Source organism: Peromyscus eremicus, chromosome 5, assembly GCF_949786415.1.
Source record: "Peromyscus eremicus chromosome 5, PerEre_H2_v1, whole genome shotgun sequence".
NCBI lineage: Eukaryota > Metazoa > Chordata > Mammalia > Rodentia > Cricetidae > Peromyscus > Peromyscus eremicus.
This window is the reverse complement of record NC_081420.1, coordinates 134,377,184-134,398,317: the sequence shown is the minus strand read 5'-3', so window position 1 is coordinate 134,398,317 and position 21,134 is coordinate 134,377,184. Positions and strand designations below refer to the sequence as shown.

General features: G+C 43.5%; 1 protein-coding gene across 1 annotated transcript in view; it reads left to right on the top strand.

The window, feature by feature from the left end:
- LOC131912049 (carboxylesterase 1D) overlaps positions 1–19,609 on the top strand; it is a 32,832-nt gene extending 13,223 nt beyond the window's left edge. Inside the window, exons 7-14 of the mRNA XM_059264554.1 lie at positions 397–501; positions 1,603–1,641; positions 5,178–5,318; positions 6,130–6,210; positions 7,342–7,489; positions 15,042–15,173; positions 16,460–16,532; positions 19,241–19,609. Coding sequence (XP_059120537.1) covers positions 397–501; positions 1,603–1,641; positions 5,178–5,318; positions 6,130–6,210; positions 7,342–7,489; positions 15,042–15,173; positions 16,460–16,532; positions 19,241–19,424 — 903 coding nt within the window. The 3' untranslated portion in view covers positions 19,425–19,609. The remainder of the gene's footprint in view (positions 1–396; positions 502–1,602; positions 1,642–5,177; positions 5,319–6,129; positions 6,211–7,341; positions 7,490–15,041; positions 15,174–16,459; positions 16,533–19,240) is intronic.
- The last annotated feature ends 1,525 nt before the right edge of the window (positions 19,610–21,134 follow it).

Sequence of the window (21,134 nt, the reverse complement as noted above, 5' to 3'; positions counted from 1 at the left end):
TGAGACCTCAAAGCCAACCCCCAGTTACACACTTCCTCCAACAAGCCCACACATACTCCAACAAGGCCACACCTCCTAATAGTGCCATTCCCTATCAGCCTATGGGGGCCATTTTCATTTAAACCACCACAAATACCTTTTTCAAACTTGTCTTTAGAATTTGGTTGTGTGACACATGCCTATAATACCAGTACTTTGAGAAGCAGAGGCAGGAGGATTACTGTCAATTTTAGACAAGCTTGGTTTATATAGCAAGTTCCAGACCAGCCAGAACTTCATGATCTGATAAATGATAGATAGATAGAGAAATTGATATAAGATAGAATTCATTATTTATATTAGTGGAAGTTATAGTCATTGCTCTTGACCTCTGCTTTTGCCTGTGATCTCTGGCAGCTGGTTGCTACTCTTTCTGGATGTAAAACTACCACATCAGCTGTTATGGTTCATTGCCTGCGCCAGAAGACAGAGGAAGAACTCATGGAGACCTCACAAAAAATGGCAAGTGTATCCATTCTACACTCTAGTGGCCATCACTCCATATGCTTGACTCCAGTCTTCATCTGCTCAGCTGTCATCCTGTCCTGGACAGACTTCATGGGACAGTACATAGTTAGAAAAGACACGTATCCATAGCCCAAGTCAAGCAGAGTCACGGGTTATTAAACTATCCCCTGTGCTTGTCTGCCTCAGTATTATAACCACAGCAATCTTAGTGAACACAGCAAAGGAAAGGGTGGGCTGGAAGGAGTGTCATTGAGCTTGTGGGCATCAGGATCTGCTGATGCAAGATAAAAGCACTCATTTCAAGGATTCTAGATCAGAAAAAAAGAGTAGTCACAACAGAATCTTCAGGTAACTGAGATGTTCTGGATGGAGAATTCAAGACATGGCTGGATCCAGATGTTATGAAGGTATCATTGAGAATCTGCCTGTCTCTATCTCAGCTCCCCATTCTTTGTTATCTTCTATCCAAATAATTATGTCTCTTAGGAAAGTAAAAGATAATAGCGCTCTAAACGTACATCCTATTTACTTAGAAATCATCTCTTCTCCAAATGTCAGCAACAGATTTGCAGGACTCTTTTTGGTAGATACCATTATATATCCATTCTTGAACCACTGTCTACATTCAGGGACATGGTCACCCTAAGTGACACACCAATATCCAAACTCTGGGTTTGAGAAATGAGGGACAGGGAAACATCTCGTCTGTCTGATCCAACCCACATCTAACCCCAGCTCCCCATGAGGTTACCCAGTCCCTGCCATGACAGTCACATCATTCCACTCTTTCCTTGAGGAAACTTGAGGCATTGTTACCAGAAGGAACAAGTAGGGGGACAGAATGAAGAGGAACATAGACACTGGCAGCAGACACCCTCCCCAGGGCTCCACCAATCCTGACTCTGGGTCCTATGGCCTTTCCCCTTGCTTCTGCTGTGCCTCCCTCACCCTGTTCTGCTCTATGCTTATTCCCAGATAACACAGACAGGGAAGAGCTCGGGGAGGGGGTACCCTGGTATCTTGGAGGCACAGTTCAAATGATCAATTTTTGCACAGGGAGGGCTTTTAACATATCTTCTGCCTTTATCTTTATAGAATCTTTTTAAACTGGACTTACTTGGAAACCCAAAAGAGGTAAGGACCCTTTTTCTCCTCTATTACAAATGTTGGGTCTTAACAGTGTTTAGCTCCAATTAGCTATGAATACAAAATCTCCATTGTGATATTATCCTCATTCCTTGTGTGCCCTGAGAGGGGAAGCTACCTGTTGTAGTAACACAGGCAGGAAGACTAGAGGTGTGGCTGTCCTGACTCCCAGTACAGTGCTCCTGACAACCCCAGCCTCCTCCTAGTACTCAGGAAACTCTAGTGGTGTGCTCCATCTCCTCCCTCCCACCTCGCAGCAGTGGTTGGCATTTAGTGATATTAGCTGTGTAATCTCTACAGTTCTGACCTTGGGAATCCCAGCAATTCCCTGGAAACCCTGTGAGGATGAGGTAAGACTCAGCCACTCATCCAAGGTTTACCATTTGGCAAGAGATGATTTATCAGCTGGGCACAGCAGTGGCACAGATGATACGCTGTGCCTTTTTTGATGTCTTCTATTTCGAGATCTGGGAGAGTACAACAGAAGGTCAAATAAAATATGGGCTGTGTCTGATTGTAGTCAGACAAACAGAGGATAAATTCGGAGATGGGGACAGAGTTGGCTAGTAGTTTGATATACCCAGCCAATAGGAGGTGGCTTGATTAGAAAGAAAGCCAGATGTCTGGAAATTTGGAGACAGTATTGCAGGCAGAGGGAAGAGCAGCTGCAGAAGCCTGCTGTACAAAGCCAGAGTGCTTGGAGAGGAGATGGTGAGGGAAGCACGGGCTTCAGGCTGAGGAAGTGAGGAAAGCCTAGTAACATTTGAAAGGTTTAGATTTTGACTCAGCAAGAGATAGATGTTCAGTGGGCTTTAAAAAGTAATCTTAGATGTTTATAGTATTGTCAGAGTTAGGGTTTCTATTGCTGTAAGAGACACCATGACTATGGCAACTCTTATAAAGGAAAACATTTCATTGGAGCTGCCTTACAGTCCAGAGATTTTGTCCACTATTGTCATGACAAGAAGTATGGTGGTGTGCAAGCAGACACGGTGCTAGAAAAGGATCTGAGAGTTCTACATCTTGATCTGCAGGCAGCAGGAAGAGACAGTGAGCCACTAGGCCTGGCTTGAGCTTCTGACCTCAAAGCCTGCCCCCTAGTAACATTTCCTCCAACAAAGCCACACCTACTCCATCAAGGCCACACCTCCCAATAGTGCCACTCCTTATGAGCCTATGGGGACCATTTTAATTCAAACCATCACAATTTCCTTGTTTGTATTTATTTTGATACAAGACATAGCCCTACTATAAAGCCTAAGCTGTTCTTGAACTTATGATCTTCCTCTTTCGGCTTCTCAACTTTTGGGATTGCAAGCATATGGCATCATATCTCACTTTGCAGTACCATTTGGGCAGCAGTGTAGAAATCTACTGTATAAGCCAAGGGCAGAACAGGTTCAGGAAGATACTACATGGCAGTGTAGTGGTTAGATGTGATTGGAGTCGAGATATTTTTGAAGGAATTTCTGAGAGGACTTGCTAACCATCAATGAGATAATGAGAAAGATGAAGGACTCCACTGGCCTCTAACTCAAGCAGGCAATGCATTTGGCCTCACAGAGTTTTGGGTATTCATGGGTGGTTTAACAATTACTATGTGCCTTGTGGTTGCTGATACCAGTCTTCTTTGCATTTGCTGCTCCACATGGTCTCTTGCTGTCTGGCTTTTGCAATTTTACTATTTTCTGCCTTCATGTTCTCTATTCACTCTGATTCCTCATGAGGTTACCAGGCTTGTCTGTATGAACAGAAATTAGAATATATCATTTTCCTTCTGATAAAATCTTGACGTTGCTTGGAGACTCAAAAGAGGTAAGGACCCTGCTTTCTGGATTACAGATGTTGAATAAAGACAAACACCTTTCCTTCATGGAATAAGTACTTAAACACATCTCTGAATGCCAGAGATGGTCCATATATTAGAGAGAAAAAGTTATCTGCCCTCTGACTCTCTCCTGGCCCAGAGCAGGCCTCCAGCCCAGGCTTCTATGACTACCATGGCTTAGCTTGGCACACTGACTCTGCTCTCTTGGTTTGGGCCCTTTCCCGGTGTGGAAATGCCTGCCCTTTTCCTTACTTGCATAGAATGTTCTTGTTTAAATCCTGCTCAGATGGCAAAACAGCACGCTCTTTGTGGCCCCCTTCAGGTGAGCAGTTCTCCACAGAGCCCTGCACCGCCTCGCCTTTTCTAAGGCAGCAATAATTATGCCCAGGACACATTCTATATTGTCAGCATACTTGATTATGGCTTGATACTTGTGATTTTTTTCTTCGAATAGTGAATGAAGACTAAATTTAGACACCTTGAGAAAAGAGCTCATTGCCCCTAAAAACTAACTTTGTATCACAAAGCACTCAGGTTTAGATAGAGATAAATACATGCAATATATCTTCGTTAGTCATAGATTCTCTACTTGTGAAGTCATGGGCTAAAATATACTTGCAACCCCAATTCAACACTAATGACACAGTTGGGGTCTTTTGTACCATATGCACTGGGCAGCAAGAAGCTCGTCACATCATGCCCAGGTCTGAAGTCAAATAGAGGAAATGCTAGATCTTCTTGATTCCTCTCCCATATTCAGAAGTAACCTCGTCATGATCTATGCAATGCTGCATCTTGACAATCATTTACTCTCTCAATTAATTTCTCTGTTTAAGCTGCTCTCCAGCATAGTGATGAAGTGTCCAGTGTCCCCAAGCACAGATGGATGTGAGACACATTACAGAGAAAACACATGTAATGAAGGAGCTTCCTTCAGCTTCTGGTGTGATCCTTTTGGTCTTAAATTCAGTATCAATGCAGCAGCATCACGGTGCATCCAAAAGAGAAAACAGAGACTTCCATCACTGTCAGGAGGTGGTGGGAGTCGGGGGGGATGTCATTCTGGAGAGTGGTCATGTGTGTGACTCAGATTGGAAAGGAAAAGAAAGACATAGTAGAAGGCATTGTGAGACAGAAACCAAATAAATCTATATTCACCCGAACTAGGATCAGAAACATGTTAAGCCTTTCCCAAACAGTGCTTTGTTATAAATGAATTCATTTTTTAACTACTAATTTGTAAGAAAGGTGTGTTGCATAAGGTGTCATTAAAAATAAACTAACTCATAAAAGAAGAATGATAAAAAATTTTGTGAGCAGGGGCTCCCAGAAACTAACTCCCAAATTCCCCTTGGAGAGTTCAATATTTTCAGCAAATTTACAGACTTATCTACAATAATTAGGCCAAGTTAACACATAAATGGATATTTTAGATTCAAGATATACTCCAAACTTTCAGACACATTTTTATATGGTACATATTTTACCTTGGATAAAAATTGGCCTCCTTTCTTTCTTACCATAATCATCTTGGCGTGCTGACCCCTTAGAGAACTTAAGTTCCCCTTAAGGCACTGAGTTTCTGTGGCCATAGCCATAGTGGTCTGTATGCTGGCCAAGCCCTCAGACAGCCAGAGAGGACATGGATGTAACAGGGCAGAATAGTCAGTAGAGGCTACATTTCTGTCTTCCCTAGGCCTATCCCTTCTTGCCCACTGCCGTTGATGGAGTGTTCCTGCCAAAGACTCCAGAAGAGATCCTGGCTGAGAAGAGCTTCAACACTGTGCCCTACATGGTGGGCATCAACAAGCAGGAGTTTGGCTGGATCATTCCAATGGTGAGAATGTACAGACTTCTTAGATGCACTCCACAGAGGCTCAACCATCATCCTCCCTGCTCTGATCAAGGGTTGTGCACCCAGATGACTACATTCCAAAGAAGCTTCAAACTTTCCAAGTAAATTTGCATTGAGAGTCCCTGATGATGCCCTATGCAGTGACAATTTACACCACATGGGGCAGAGGAGGGATTAATATTTGGAAGCTTTCTAAAGTAACCACTGAACAGGGGCTCAGGGCCATGTTTGCTCACCACCAAGCTTTCCATTGGTAATGCTGAGCTCTCTCAGCAGGTATTTTAGGGCTCTGGTATCAGTCTAGGATGTGGCATTCAATGCTAGGAGACATGCTGAAACCAGACCAGAGCTCTGAGTGCAAACTTGGACAGGGTGAGCATATTCCAGAGTTCTTCAGCTCTCACACACAAGGACTTCGGGGAGCATCACAGGGAGACAGACATACAGACATAATGCTTGGTTTTGTTGCCCCTGTCCCATGAGTCTGGCAGTATGTGGCCTATGTCCTCCGTCCCTGAGCCCTTGGCTTCTATATTATCATGGCCTGAATGTTCCCTCCCTGCCTAAAGGAACACTGTGGCCCTGACGTGATTGATACCTTTAAGTTTCCTCTCTGTGTTACTTGTATTCATTCATATATGTCTATTGTTTTCATTTCTCAATAACTTAAACTCCCATGCCTGTCAAGGCCCCCAAAACTCTACCTTATTCCACTTTGTTTTTTTTTTAGTTGACCCTTTTTTGCTTTTGTTACTTTTCCATGACTTACAACGCTTAATTGTCTGTTTAACAGCTTATGGGCTATCCACTCTCCGAAGGCAAACTGGACCAGAAGACAGCCAATTCTCTCTTGTGGAAGTCCTACCCAATGCTTGTAAGACTCTAGGGAATCATGGGAATTGGTTGAGAAAGAAAGAAGGTTGGTGGCTTTCTCTAATCACAGACCAATTCGATGGTGGAAATCTGAGTTTAAGCTCCCATTTTTTCTTTCTTTTTTTCCCCACTTTACTATCTCAGTGTGTTGGACCCATACTTGTGATTCCCCCATCAAAATCTCATTGAGTTCAGGATAAGTTTTAGAGAAAAAGGCTTATTTTTAAAGCTAGTAAAACCAAGACCACGGAGGCCATGGTGGGGAGAGGGGAAGACCAGTGCATCTACGGACTGGAGGCACAAGACTTCCATATGGAGTTATTCAGATGCCAATCAGATAGGTGGACAACAGATTAGTTACAATTTTTTGGTTTTTAAGGCCAGATATGGTGCCTTTATTCCCAGCACTCAAGAGGCAGAGGCAGGCAGATCTCTGACTTCAAGACCAGCCTGGTCTACAAAGCAAGTTTCAGGACAGCCAGGGCTATTACAAAGAGAAACCTCATCTTGAAAAACTAAAAACATGAAAACATTTTTTGAGGTTTTTTTTTATGACACACAGACTGCTGTTATTTATAGGTTAATAAATATGATTGCTCTGTAAATTTAAAGGAAAATCACTAACTCACAGATCATATGACCCATATCTTTTATTCATTCCATGTTTTCAAGAAATGTTAGTCCCGAACTTCATTATGAGGATGTAAATGGTGTCTTTTCCTCAGAGAACAGGGAAAAAAACCAAAAATTTACTTTTTTCAGAGGACTAGGGGTGAGATAAAGAAGCCACTTTCTTCTGTAGGGACAGCTGAAGAGAACGTCCATGGAGAACAGCTTTTAATTTATGAGGTGTCTTTATGCATGTGGCTCTCTTCCATCAAAGCAAATGGGATGGTAATAATACTTGGCTGGGATACCTGAGCCCAAATAGTAATTAATTCAAATCAATTGAAAGATAATCAAATTTTTTTTAAAAGAGAAAGTGAATCTAGAGCGTTTCTTCCAGTCTGCCATGGGCAACAGCAGGAGTGCTCATGCACTGCAGTGGTTGAGAATCAGTGAAGCCTCCTTAACTGACTGCAGAAGCCCCATGGCTCACCTAGTCGGGTGGTCACCTTCTGATCCATTGCAGAAAATCTCTGAGAACATGATTCCAGTGGCCACTGAGAAGTATTTGGGAGGGACAGATGACCCTGCCAAAAAGAAAGACCTGTTCCTGGACTTGATTGCAGATGTGATCTTTGGCGTCCCATCGGTGATGGTGTCTCGTGGCCACAGAGGTGAGTTTCAGGTGTTGGGTGGGAGATGGTCACAAGTTTACCTGCTAGGTCCCTGGCCTGCCCACCTCTTGGTATGGATAGATATGAAATCTGTTGATATTAGGCCTCAAAAGTTGATTCCATATAGCTTGTAATGCTCTTTTGCTTTTTCTGCTATTAAAGATCTATGAGGAAAGGGTCTACATTCAGTTTAATTTAGGAAATAAGTCCAGAAATCACCATTCAGAGGAAAGAGAGTGATGCAGAGACAAGACAGACCCCAATCTGGAGAGCTTCCTGGCATGTGTCCATCTTAGCCACAACTGGAAAGCTCTAGGGAATAGGGAGCATCTTGGGGCTTCCTTTTCTGAAAAGCAAGGAGCTGTGCGTTAACCCCTCAGGAGCCACATCTCATTGATTGGATGCTTCTCTAAAAGGTTGTTGGTTTTGTGGTACCTTTATCTAATGCAAGCATGAACCGAGCTGTGTCTAAAAACCAGGAGGGGGCAAAGGGCAAGAGCTAACGGTGCTGCATGTGGCTGTCAAGCCAGCCTGTCTTGAGACATGGGCTATAATGAAGTAACTGTCAGAGTGACTTCGCTCAGTGCTGTAACAGAGAGCCTGACATACACCACCTGAGAAACAAAGGTCTGTTTTCGCCTAGAGTCTCAGAGGTTTTGGTCTGTGAAATCAGGAGAGTATGAGGGAGCATATTACACCATAGGGACAAGGAAGCAATAAAACCATGTAGAGCGGAAACCGAAATGGTCCAGGATATATAATAGCCAACAGGTCCTTGTCACCTGCATCCTACTTCCAAAAAACAGGCTCTACCTTCCATAATTCTACTACCTCCCAGGGGTGTGTTAGAATTTTCGATTTGTCAATTGATTAAATCATTCATTAGATCAGAGCCTTCATGATATAACTGTTTCTGTAAATGACCTCACAGATGTGCCCAGAGATGTCCATTACAAATCTTCTAGGCATATCTTAGTCTAACCAAGTTGGACAGATGAGATTAACCATTAAAAGGCACCAATAGCTTCTGCTGCAGATGCTGTCCTGCTGATGTTATGGTAAGGGGGACTAGAACGCTGCTCTTGGTAGAGGGGTCATTGGGAGATCTTTGAAGGTTGACAAGATCAGAATAACTGCTAAGGACCAACAAGGCCACGTAAAGAGGCAAGACTTAGTAGTGGGTGTAAGGTACCCAGGTGCCGTGGTACCCAGGTGCCATGATGTGCTGACATAGGTCACAGGACACAGTTGGTGCTCTCCTTCCACCTTTGCCTGGGTTCTGGAGACTGAACTCAGTACCAGGTGCGTGCAGCAAGCACCTCTCCCTGCTGAGCTGCCATGTCAGCCCCTCTCTGACTTTTTAATGTAGGCACTTAGAGAACTTTTCTCTTAGGACTTGTCTTCATTTTATCCAATAGGTGTTGGTATATTGTGGTCCCATTCTATTCAGTTCTAGGAATTTTTTAATTCTTCCCGGAGTTCTCTAACAATCCATTCATCACTAAGTAGAGTGCTGCTTAATCTCTATGAGTTTGTGCATTCTCTATAGTTTTTCTTACTGTTGACTCCTAGATTTTATTCTATTTTTAGAAAAATACAATGAGTTGTTTCAACTTTCTTATATTTGTGGATAGTTGATTTGCATCCAAATCTGTAAACTATTTAATAAAAATTTCACGAACTGTCAAAAATGTTTTTTTTTTTTCTGAAGTGTTTGGGTAGAATGCCTCTGGGTGTCTCATTGGTCTATTTCTGATTTCATTTGACTCTGTGTCTCTGTCTTATATTCCTTTGTCCAGATGTCCTGTCCATGGGTGAGAGTGGAGTATTCAAGTTGCCTGCTGGGTTGAGATTACCGTGTAGCTTATATTTAATAGAATTTGTTTTAGGAATTGGGTGTGCTTGTTTTGGGCACAAATGTTTAGAACTGAAATGTCCTCCTCATAGACTGTCCCCTGATCAGTATGAAGTGTTCTTCTTCATCTCTTCTGACTCACTTCGGTTTGAAGTCTATTTTTTCTACTATCAGAACAGCTACATCTTTTGTTTTCCTGGTCCCAGTCACTTAAAACATTTTTCTCCCCACTCTTTCACTCTGAGGTGGTGTCTATCTTGATAGGTGGTGTATTTTCCTGGAGGCAGCAAGTAGATGGGTCTTATTTTTTTATACCATCTGCTAGTGCATGTCTTTTTGTTTGGATAATAAGAAGCACTAATGTTATTATTCAAAGGTATGTATTAATGCCTCTCACTGCTGGATCTGTGGTGGTGTTTTGTTCCATATTTGCTGACTGTGATACTATTACTTTGTTCCAGTCACCTCTTCAATGTGTTTATCCTCCTCTTCAGCCTTAAGGAGTATCCTTTGCAGAAGTAGTTCAGTGTTCATTGATTCCTTTAGCCTGCTGTTATAGTGGAAAGGTTTAGTTCCCCTTTAACAGATGTTTGTTGAATTTGCAGCTGTGGTCTTTCAAAACTGGACAAGCATCTTTCCAAGCCATTTTGGATTGAAAGGATTCTGTTAATTAATCAGCTATATGACCACCTGGCCTGCCTTTATATGTGACCTGGCCCTGCTCTCTTGCATCTTCCAATACCCTTTCTTCGTTGTTTTTTTTTTCAGTGTTTTAACTATAATATGACATGGAGAGTTACTTTTCTAATACCCTCTATTTGGTGTTCCCTAGGACTCTTGTACATGAACAGGTGTCTCTTTCTCTAGATTTGGAATATTTTCTTGTATGTTTTTATTGAAAATATTTTCTGTGCTTTGTGCATGAAAATTTTCTCCTTTTATGCTCATAATTCACAGATCTTATCTTCTCTTGAAGACCCAAAACTCTCAGGGTCTCCATCTATCCATGCCCCAGGTCTGTTCACTGGGTTTTTGAAAATTGATCATTGATCCTAACTGAGTGCTCTGATTCCTCTAGCATGATCCTTCAAGCCTTAATACTCTGTTCTCCTCATGATCTGGTCTATTAATGAGGCTTCCCACTGCACTCTAACTTGGTACACTGAGTTGTCATTTCCAGGGTCACATCAGCCTAGCTATTGAAGACCCTGATACCTAGCACTTGTGTTCCCATTTGGATTCAGCAGCCATGGGCTGGGACTGGTTGGAGAAAGATGTGGCTTACAAATTATGTAAAGGATACTATTATTAACTAGTGAAATAAAGAAGGAATGCTGCATGGGGAAAGGGAATGAAACATGAGTCAGAAGGGGGTATACAAGAGAGAAATATAGGAGGGGGAGACTATCCTGGATATGGATGTGAACGGTAGAAGGTTTTGGCAGGTATAGAAAGCTGAGAGACAGTCATGAAGAACTATTCTGGTGAGACAGAAGGTCCAACATAGTGCTTAACAATGAAGGTAAAAAATGACAAGTAATTACTTGAAAGAACAATTAATTATGAAGAGAAACTACACCTTCTGAAATGTTATAAAAAATAAAATAAAACAAAGCAAACCAACAACAAAAACTCAGGTAATGGAATTATATCTAAAACAAGAGAACATACACTCTGTGCATACATACACATGCATACACACACACACACACACACACACACACACACACACACACACACACGCTCATGCACACATAACCTGAAGACTGGTCCAACTTTCTCCCTCAGTGGGAGGGTGGGGGGACTCTTCCCACTACTAGGAGTATTCCTTATATCAGCTTTCTCAGGTAGCACAGAAACCTGGTAGGCTTTGTAGGTCAGTGTAACCAAGCTGTGCATCCTTAGCGTGCTGATAGAGCACTGAGGTCTGCAGCTCTGTGCTCCCTTGTAACTCAACCCCGGTCCAGGCTACCTCCACCTCACGGAGCCTAGGCTGCTCCACTGACTCACCCCTGAGCCGGTCTATGTGACAGGGCCATGTGTTCCCCGTGCCTTCTTCAGCCTAAGCCTGTGAGTCTTCTTTTGAGAAATGTCTACGGGGACCTCTTGCCCCTTTCTCAATTTGTCTTGTTGATTATTTATTTATCTATCACTATAGAGTTGTTCGAGCTCCTTATACACATTGTTAACATTTTTATATTTTTTTTCTACGTGTGTTTGTGTCGGTGTGCACATGCCATGGCGTGTGTGTGGAGGTCAGAGGACAACTTGTGGGAGTGGGTGCTCCCCTCTCACCATATGGCTTCTAGGGACTGAATACAGACCATTGGGCTTGACTGCAAACAGCTTTACGTGCTGAGCCATCTTGTCCGCCCTTCTGCATATATTTAAATAGACACTGTCACATGTACAGATTACAAACATTTTCCCAGCCCACGGATTGTCTCTGTGCATTGCTCATGGTTCTCCTTGGTGTGAAAAACTCTTCAGTTTGCTAACATCCCATTTGTTTTCACTTGTCCTGCTTACAGTCTTGGAGTCTAGACCAAAGTTGCATGCATCTTTCCTTTATGATCTGGTCTTGCATTTGCTTTCACTCAATTTTAGTGTTTTAAATTTTATTAGATTTTGAAATTGCATGTATAAGTACCGTATTTGCATCATTTCCCCCTTCTTCCTCCCTCCCTCCAATTCCTCGCTTGCCCCCAACCCTGACTCCTCTGGACAGTCAGATTACAGTTCTTGCAGATGACTATAAACTTAGGAGGTCGGGATTCCTTAGCCCTGGAGACTGGCTAGTGTTACAGGTTCTGACCCTTGTCACTAAAGACTTGACAGTGACCTGGAATGCTCTTCTCTGTCCCTGCTCCCTTTCATGTCATCTCAGCCCTCACTGTTGCTAATCCTGAAAACAGTCTTCCCACCCGACTGTTCTCAGGCCCTGGAGCTGTGTCCACTGCTGCTGCTCCGCCCTCTGCCGCTGATGCTGTCCCCTGTCTGCCATTGCTCTCCCACGGCTGCCATTGGCTCCTCCTCGCCATCTAGGCTGCTCCCTTCTCAGCTCAGCCCACATCACTGAAGTCGGCACAGACTGGAGAGCTCTTGTTGTACCTAATGTTTCAAGGCCAGGCCGCACTGGGCAGTGTCCCCCACTGACTACAGTCTTCTGCGTGCTGCCTCTCCCTCTGTTATTTCTTTTGCACAGGTAGGAGCTCTGATGTTGTATCTACGTTTACCATGGTTGTGTGCTGTGAATGACTTAGCTCTGTCATCAATGTTATAAATATATCTCTTTTCATGCTTGTTTTTCCCCAGGTAAGTTCTCACTCTGTAGCCCAGACTATTTTAGAGCTTACTATGTAGAAAAAAAACTGGCCTCAAATTTACAGCAATCCTCCTGCCTCAGCCTACTAAGTACTGGGATGACAGGTGTGAGCTACCAGGTCCCGATTCTCATACTGTTTGAGCTCAACTTTTGGTTTGCTAGGACTGCAGCTACCATTTCTCTCTACTTTTTATTTGTATATAATATCTATTTCCAATCATTTGTTTCTAATCTATTACTTCTTTAAAGGTAGTGGGGTTTGTGGGAGCATATGCTTGGGCTGTTTAAAAATGCATTCCGTCTGCCTCTTGTGTTTCAGCAGTTAACATTTGAGAGGGATGCTATTTTGGAGTTGTGCTCTGGTTGTTTTGTGAATGTTTTCCTCCTCTCTTGGTGCCTCCTTTGTGGTTTTCTGCTGTTATGTCAGAGCATATCTTAATCTTTTCTGTATTTATGTTCCTCTCTACCATCAGGCTTACATGGAACCTCTTCTACTTCCACCAGCCTATATTAAGCTAGCAATGGTGTAACTTTGATTCTGGGTAAGACCTCCACATCTCTGCTCCTCAAAACACATTTTTACACACACACACACACACACACACACACACACATGTACAAATCATACAAGCACACACACACACAAGCACACACAAACAAGCTCACACACACATAAACACATGCACACACATACACACACACACACACACACACACACACACACACACACACACACGCACACATGCTGGGGTCGCTTTTCTCCAGCACACTGCCTGTATCACCTGTTCTCCCAGACCCTGGATTTCCTCTAAGACATTGGATGTAGGTTTGGCACCTCCTTGATTGTGAAGCTCTCATCTCTGATGCTCCTGGGGTTTCCTTTCTTTCACTGTTAATGCTATGATTGTTTTGTGTCTTGGCTAAAATCAACTGAAGACTGCTGCGCTTCCTGACCTAATGCTGGGAACCTATTCCAGAAGGGAACATTTTTAGCTGCAATCTCTGAAAATAAACGCTCTGTCCTCCTTCTGTTTTCTTCCCTCTGCAAGTCGTCTTATTCAAATGTCTAGCCTGGAGACAGCACCCTGTTGTCTTTGCTTTTCTCAAAGTTCCAGCTTGAACCATTCAAATATTGTTTGCAATTATTCAGAAGAATTTTTATAAAATTCTGTGTGAATAGGTTCTTCCATTTACCAAAGTTCTGCAAAGCTGAGGTCTGAGTTCCGGCTAAAATGATTGAGTTGACAGAGAAGCTCCTACTTGATCCTGAAGCACCTGCTTCTTAGGTGGTAGGGTCACAGGGCTGCCTCTGTGGTTGCAGAGATGAACTGGACAGAAGAAATTGGACAGATTACTCTTCATCCTATGGTGGAATGGCATAAATCATGTAAATCCTTTGTGGGGACTCGGCAGGCAAAACATTTGTTGTACAATGCCCACAACCTGAGTTTGAATCCTAGAACTCCCATTAGGGCAAATGGGGAGCACTGACTCCAGGAAATCATTCACTGTCCACCATGCACAAGGTGGCACGTGTACACCACATACACACAATCATACACATACACACAATAATATAAATAATGTTTTAACTTGTGAATCAGTAACTCAGAATGTAAGGCAATGATAGTAGTGTATAAAATGCACATATAATTATCACAAATATGTGTATATACAAAGTATTATGCTATAATACAAAAGAAACTTTCTTACAGTTAAGCATTTTTTCATGTCTTTATTTTTTTGAATTCCTTACTATACACATAGGGGCAAGGCTGTGAAATCTCCCCACTTTACAGCTACGGGGCCTGGCACTTTTGCCTCTGCGTTACTCTGCTATAGGGACTATCTCTCCCTCCCCCTTGTGAGTGCTGCACAGTGCTGAGTTTCCAAGGCTGGGGCCATGGAAGGGGATGGTCCATGAGAAGTAATAGATTGGCAGCTACAATGTTCTAGCAGCAGGAGAACCGGCATCTTGGCACATGGACAGGACATCCTGGTGGCAAGAGAGAAAGCAGAGGAGAGGAGGGGTCAGGAGACAAGTCTTCTCTCTCTTGACTCATCTCTCTCTGGAGCCATCTTAAGAGCTTAACACTCCCTGAGCAAGGAGGAAGCAGGGTATGAAGCACCAACTCTAGGCTTTGTGATCCCTTGAAACAAAGAGATCCTTGTTCCATTTCTACATGTATTTGTGGTTTTTACAGTCTTAATTCCAAATTGGCTACTTGTACAGCCCTGATCAAGTCCTTCCCTGAAACCATGTTTCTTCCTTGTACAGGTAAACAGAGAGCTCAGTGCAACTTGAAGCCTTGGTACCACACAGGTATATAGTGGATAATGTGAACTCTACATGACTCTACATGTCTCCACAGATGCCGGGGCTCGCACCTACATGTATGAATTTGAGTATCGCCCAAGCTTTGTATCAAACATGAGACCCAAGGCAGTGATAGGAGATCACGGCGATGAAATCTTCTCAGTATTTGGATCTCCGTTCTTAAAAGGTAATGTATCTTTGCTGCCTGTGGCCTTGGTACTCAAAGGCCTGGATTTGGGCCCTGGCTTGATCGCCTTGTGCAAGTTTCTCCTTTTCTCCTTGGTTTGCTTTCCTGCCGCTCTGTAACAGGGTTGAACTACATTGGGAGTCAGTCCTGAGCTTTCACACATGTGAAGGAGGCTGTGTTCATGTGTCCCCAGCCACAGTCACTCTCAGAAACCTGTAAAACCAGTAAGAGAAATGGCAGCTCAGCCATGGCCTCCACTTTGGGGCAAGATGCCACCAATTGATTTTCCTCCCATAAGAGCATGCTGGGATAAAAGCGAGGGGCAAGTTAATTTTTAACCCTGAACAAGATCTGTCATGTTTACACATCTGTCTATCTATATATCTAGGTCATATATTTGCCTATATTTTATAATGTGATATTTAAGGGAAGCTTTCACAGAAGTCTTCAATACATTGCTTCTTAGCAGTTGCCTGCAGCTAGCCATCTAACACGTGTGCTGGGGGATGTCTTTCTGTATGCTGTGAATATATGTTGTTCCCATTGGTTAGTAAATAAGCTGCTTTGGCCTGTGGCAAGGCAGCTTAGAGGGAGAGGGGAAATCTAAACAGAGAGATAGAAAAGAAAAGTCAGAGTCTAGAGAGACGCCAGCCACCACCCGAAGGAGCAGCAAGATGCCAGCAGACCGGTAATGCCACAGCCACATGACAACTTACAGACTAATAAAAATGGATTAAGTTATAAGAGCTAACTAGCAAGAAGCCTGCCATAGGCCATACAATTGGTAATTTATATTAAACCTCTGAATGATTATTTTATAAGTGGCTGGGGCCGGGCGGGACCTGAGAAAACTTACAGCTACATACGTGTCTATCATGACATCAATGTCTCTGAGGCTTTCCCTGTTTGGTGACGTCTTAGGAACTTTGGGGAGAGAGAGAGAGAGAGAGAGAGAGAGAGAGAGAGAGAGAGAGAGAGATTAAGAAAAAGCCCAAGAGCCAGGAATCCTACTAAGACTGAGGAAACTCACAGTTGTGGTGTTTGGATTAGGCATATGAGCATGGCTGACAAAGGAAGCCAATATATGAAAAGCTATTCTTAACTTGAAGTGTAGATTATTAGCCAGTATATTCTTAAAAGGTAGATTTTAACTTAATAAGGGTCAAGACTCTGAATTTCTAACACGCTCCCAGGATGATAATGATGAGCATCACTCCTGCTGTGCAGCTGCTAAACTGAAAAGCCCCTCAGGTGAGTAGCTGCAGCTTATTCATTCTCCCCCACAGATGGCGCTTCAGAAGAGGAGATCAATCTCAGCAAGATGGTGATGAAATTCTGGGCCAACTTTGCTCGAAATGGGTGAGGCTGGTGGCAAACATAGGATGCATCTGGGGTGTGATGTGATCATACCTATTGGGAAGGAGTGTTTTCTAATGATTGAGTGGTCAGTTTCCTGTCTGTATGACCATAGCACACTAACAACGACAGCTAGAGTATTCAGATGTGTAGCTGTGAGGGGGCTTCTAAGATAGTTCAGCATAAAGCAAGGGAGTGTGCATTTTGGCTCATGGATTCAGGGGGTTTGATTCTTGGTCCTACTTGCTCTGGTTGTTTGTCAGTATCAACATGGTGGGATAATGTGGTGGCTAAATCCCTTCATCTCTCCATTTCCCTGGCAGTCAGGCAGTAGAGAGGGAGGAAAAGACTAGGGTCCCAATACTCATCAGGATCAACTAATCCCCCAACTAATCCTACATTTTAGAGTTCCCACCTTGTCCCAGTAGTACTTTCAGCTGACAATCAAACCTAATATGGCTTAATCCGTAAGGCTCCACTGTCAAGCATTCAAATCTGCTAGTTGGTGTGGGTTCTGAAAGGCCTAGGAATCACTTCCCCTAAGGCCTTGCTGCCTTCAGCTGGAGGGCCTCTCTTGGGCTGGTTGTGCTCATGGCTTAAATAGATTCTAGGTAGAAGGTCCAGGTTCTGGCACTCATAGACTCTCCATAGCAACATCAGCTTCTGTGGAGGCCCACAAAGGTTTCCTAGTGAGATCTGAGCTTGTTTTACCCAGCAGAGCTGTATTTGAGGATTGCTTGACCACATGTGTGGTTACCAGGTGATTGGAAAGGGTCTGCACCTTTGGCTGTGCTGGGGGTAGGTCTTTTGCTCCACCCCTTGGCATTCTTAAAATAGCCCTTTAGAAGAGACAGAGGGGGGTGGTAGATGAAGATCAGGCCCTCCCGAGGCTATCCTGTGTTTCTGTTTCTCTCCCCTCTATTCTTCTATCTATATCTCTTATCCCTCACTCCTCAAGAGTACCCTGGAGTAAAATGTGGGAGCCAGTCGCCCAGCTGGCCTCCCACAAGCTTCACTCTGACAGCTTTAAGCATCATGCATTTCATGTTACCAGCAGGGACTTCACACCTTCCACACACTTGCTGGCCTCCAGCTCTTTCATTTGCAATCTATGTAGAAGCCCCAATGACCCCATCACCCTTGCATTCTGCATGCCTGCAAAATCACACTCATGTGGGTAACACCAAGATTTATCTATGGCTTCAAATGTCACCAGCCTCTCGGAGCCATCAGCCATAATAGACTCTGAGTGTCTGAACATAAACAAATACCAGAGGAGTTTTTCTCCAGGCCGCACCATGGCCAGGGATCTCTAGCATTACTTTCTCAAAGCAGGGTCTTTGGAACAAGTTTATGACTTTACAGCCTATGTACAGGGTATGATGGCTGTGGTCTGGAAGCCCAGAAACAGCTGCAAGTATAAATGACAAAGAGAAAGGCGAGGACAAAGAGGGCTGAAGGTCAGGACTAGGGGGAAACAGGAGACTTTTAGGTTCTCTCAAGCCTGTGAACTTTGTGTTCTTGCAAACTCCTAAGATGTGAGCCTCAAGGTGGCTTTCACTTTGATCTGGTGTGGGAAACTCGGTTTCTCTTAATGAAGTCATCTCTAGCAATCACATTCCTTGTACACAAGGTTAATCACACTCCTTTGTTGTGGTGGTGATGATGGGGGGTGGGGTTGTGAGTTTTTATTTTTTGGAAAAATTGAGTTTTTCTAATCTCCATGCTGTGATTTTTGCTTCTGCATCTCATTGTAAATATGATTAAAAACAAAATGAAACAAACAAACAAAAAAAACCCTCTACACTACCTGGATGCTATGTTACCTTTGAATCTCCTCTACTAAAATACTTTATCATCTTTAAACTCAATACTCCATAAAATATCAGAACAGACAAATATAGGTAAATTCATTGCCAGAATGGAGCATAAATGGCCTCTAATCCAGGTCCTCACAGAAGCTTCCTTCTCTTCTGAGTCATCATGAACTTCTCTTCTGTTTTTCCTATTAGAACCTACTAGAATCCCCCATATGCCTCACTCACTGCAGTCTGTGTTCCCTACAGCACACTCTCTAAACATTTCCACACTCCTTCACAAACCAGTAAAATGTTCTTCAGAGCCACATCATCGGGTTAATCACAGAAAGCTCCACTTCTTAGTAACACATTTTAGTAATAATTTTGTGTTGTCACCTTTCAGTTGCTGAGACAAAAATACCTGAGGGTCATCAACTTAAAGGATGAAGGTTTTACTGGGGCTCTGGGTTTCTCTTGACATTTTCACTTCGAGCCTGTGACTAAGAGGGATGTGGTGGAGAAGGGGCATTAGGTGGGATCCAGCTCCTCACTTCTTGGCAGTCAGTCAGCAGTGAGATAAAGAAGTGGAGTCCTAACATGGTGCAAAGCAGGTTTTCGGGGACCTGCTTCTTCCAAGTAGGTACCACCTCCTGATTCCTCCATTAGCCTTAATAGAACCGTTAGTTGAGCATTAGTCTTCAACACATGAGGGTTCAGAGGAGAGCTAAGATCTAAATAATAGTAGGAACTTGCTAAACCTGCACAGGCTGTCCCAGGAGGTGGAGAACTGCACAGATGTGGAAGGAGGCTCCTTGGCGGAGATAAGCCAAAGCATCCTCACAAATCTCTGGGCATCATGAGGACAGTGCAGTTGCTTTGATGAATTTCTTTTTTGTTTAATTCTGTTCACAGGAACCCTAATGGGGGAGGGCTGCCCCATTGGCCAGAGTACGACCAGAAGGAAGGGTACATGAAGATTGGTGCCTCAACCCAGGCAGCCCAGAAGCTGAAAGACAAGGAAGTAGTTTTTTGGACTGAACTCAGGGCCAAGGAGGCAGCAGAGAGGACAACACACAGAGAGCATGTTGAGCTCTGATCAGGAGGCTCAGCAGGTTGGAGAGCCTGGAGCCAAGCCAAAGTAATGCCATAGAAGATTCTGTAGAGAAACAAGGCTTCTTATCTTTGAGACTACACAATTGTATGGTATTTTGTACAAACACACTAAAAAGGATCCTTGTTGCTTCAACGTGTAAAAATAAAACATTGTTTTGGAAATCAAAATTGGATCAGTGTCCAACCTGATTGGGTTCTTGTTGATTTTGCTTGTTTCTTTGTTTGTTTTGGTGTGTGTGTGTGTGTGTGTGTGTGTGTGTATACTTGACACAAACTAGAATTTTCTGGGAAGACTTAGAAAATGCCTCCATTAAATTGCCTGTAGACAAGTTTGTAGAACTTTTTCTTGATTAATGATGGATGTAGGAGGACCCCGCCCACTGTGGGTGGAGTCATCCCTGGGCTGGTGGTCCTGGGTTGTATAAGAAAGCAGGCTGAGCAAGCCATGGGAAGCAAGCCAGGAGGCAGCACTGTCTGTGGCCTCTGCTTCAGTTCCTGCTTCAGGGTTCCTACAGTGAGTTCCTGCCTTCACTGTCCTCAATGAACTGTGACTCAGGATATGTAAGCCATAAAACCTTTTCCTCTTCAAATTATTTTGGGTCATGGTCTTTATCACACCAACGGAAGCCTAATTAATACAATGTCTTTGGCTCAAGATAAATCTGTGTGCCTCAGAGAAGGATAGATGAAGAGAGAAGAACCATCAAAAAAAGATGTCTCTGCAGGAGATGGCTAGGGAAATGATTAGCTTGAAAACTAAAGGAATACAAATATGGAGGACACATGGAATGTTGTGTTAAATTTTCTGTGAGAGACATGAGCAAGCATCTACTCATCCAAGATAGAGCATGAACAAAAGAAAAGAGAAATGATTCTACCGAGCCCACCTTAACTAACCAGTGAGTGTATTTCACTCATTGACAGGAGCATAGGTGAGGGTCACTAACAGGGTTACTTAGGAAGCAGTTGTGTCACCAAAATGCCTTCCCAGTCATGGGTGAAGACTTACTTCCCCATCACTGCATAGATGTAATACCTCCTCTGCTTAACTGTCCAACCTGTATATAATCTAGCACCTCTAAGGACCTGGTACAATAGGGGCAGAATTACACAGAGACTGTCTGAGGGTACAGAGAGCATGGCTGGAATCATGAGGGAGGGTCTAAGAACCTTCCCCAATCCCTTCTTCTATAAGAGGATGTTCTCTTAAAGGGTCTCCTCCTAAGAGTCATTTGCAGACATTGTTAGACTCTCTGATAAGAGGATAAGGGCTGTTGTGCTCAGGGGACAGTTTTTCACAGCAGATATGAGCATACATCACCTCCCTGTAGCTGAGGTTTTCTCCAGTCTTGCCCAGCACCAGGGACCCTGCAACTGCTTATAAAATAATCACTCAGAAGCTTATATTAATTAAACTGCTTGGCCATTAGCTCAGGCCTACCACTGACTAGCTCTTACCCTTAAGCTTAGCCTATTTCTGTTAATCTATATGTCACCACGTGTTCTGTGGCTTTACCTGTTGCCTTTACATGCTGCTCCCTGGACGGCAGGCTGGTGTCTCCTGATTTAGCCTTTCAGTTCCCAGAATTCTTTCCTCTGCTTGTCCCGCCTATACTTCCTACCTGGCTACTAGCCAATCAACATTTTATTTATACAGAGCTATATCCACAGCACCTTCCACCTCCAGGGAGAT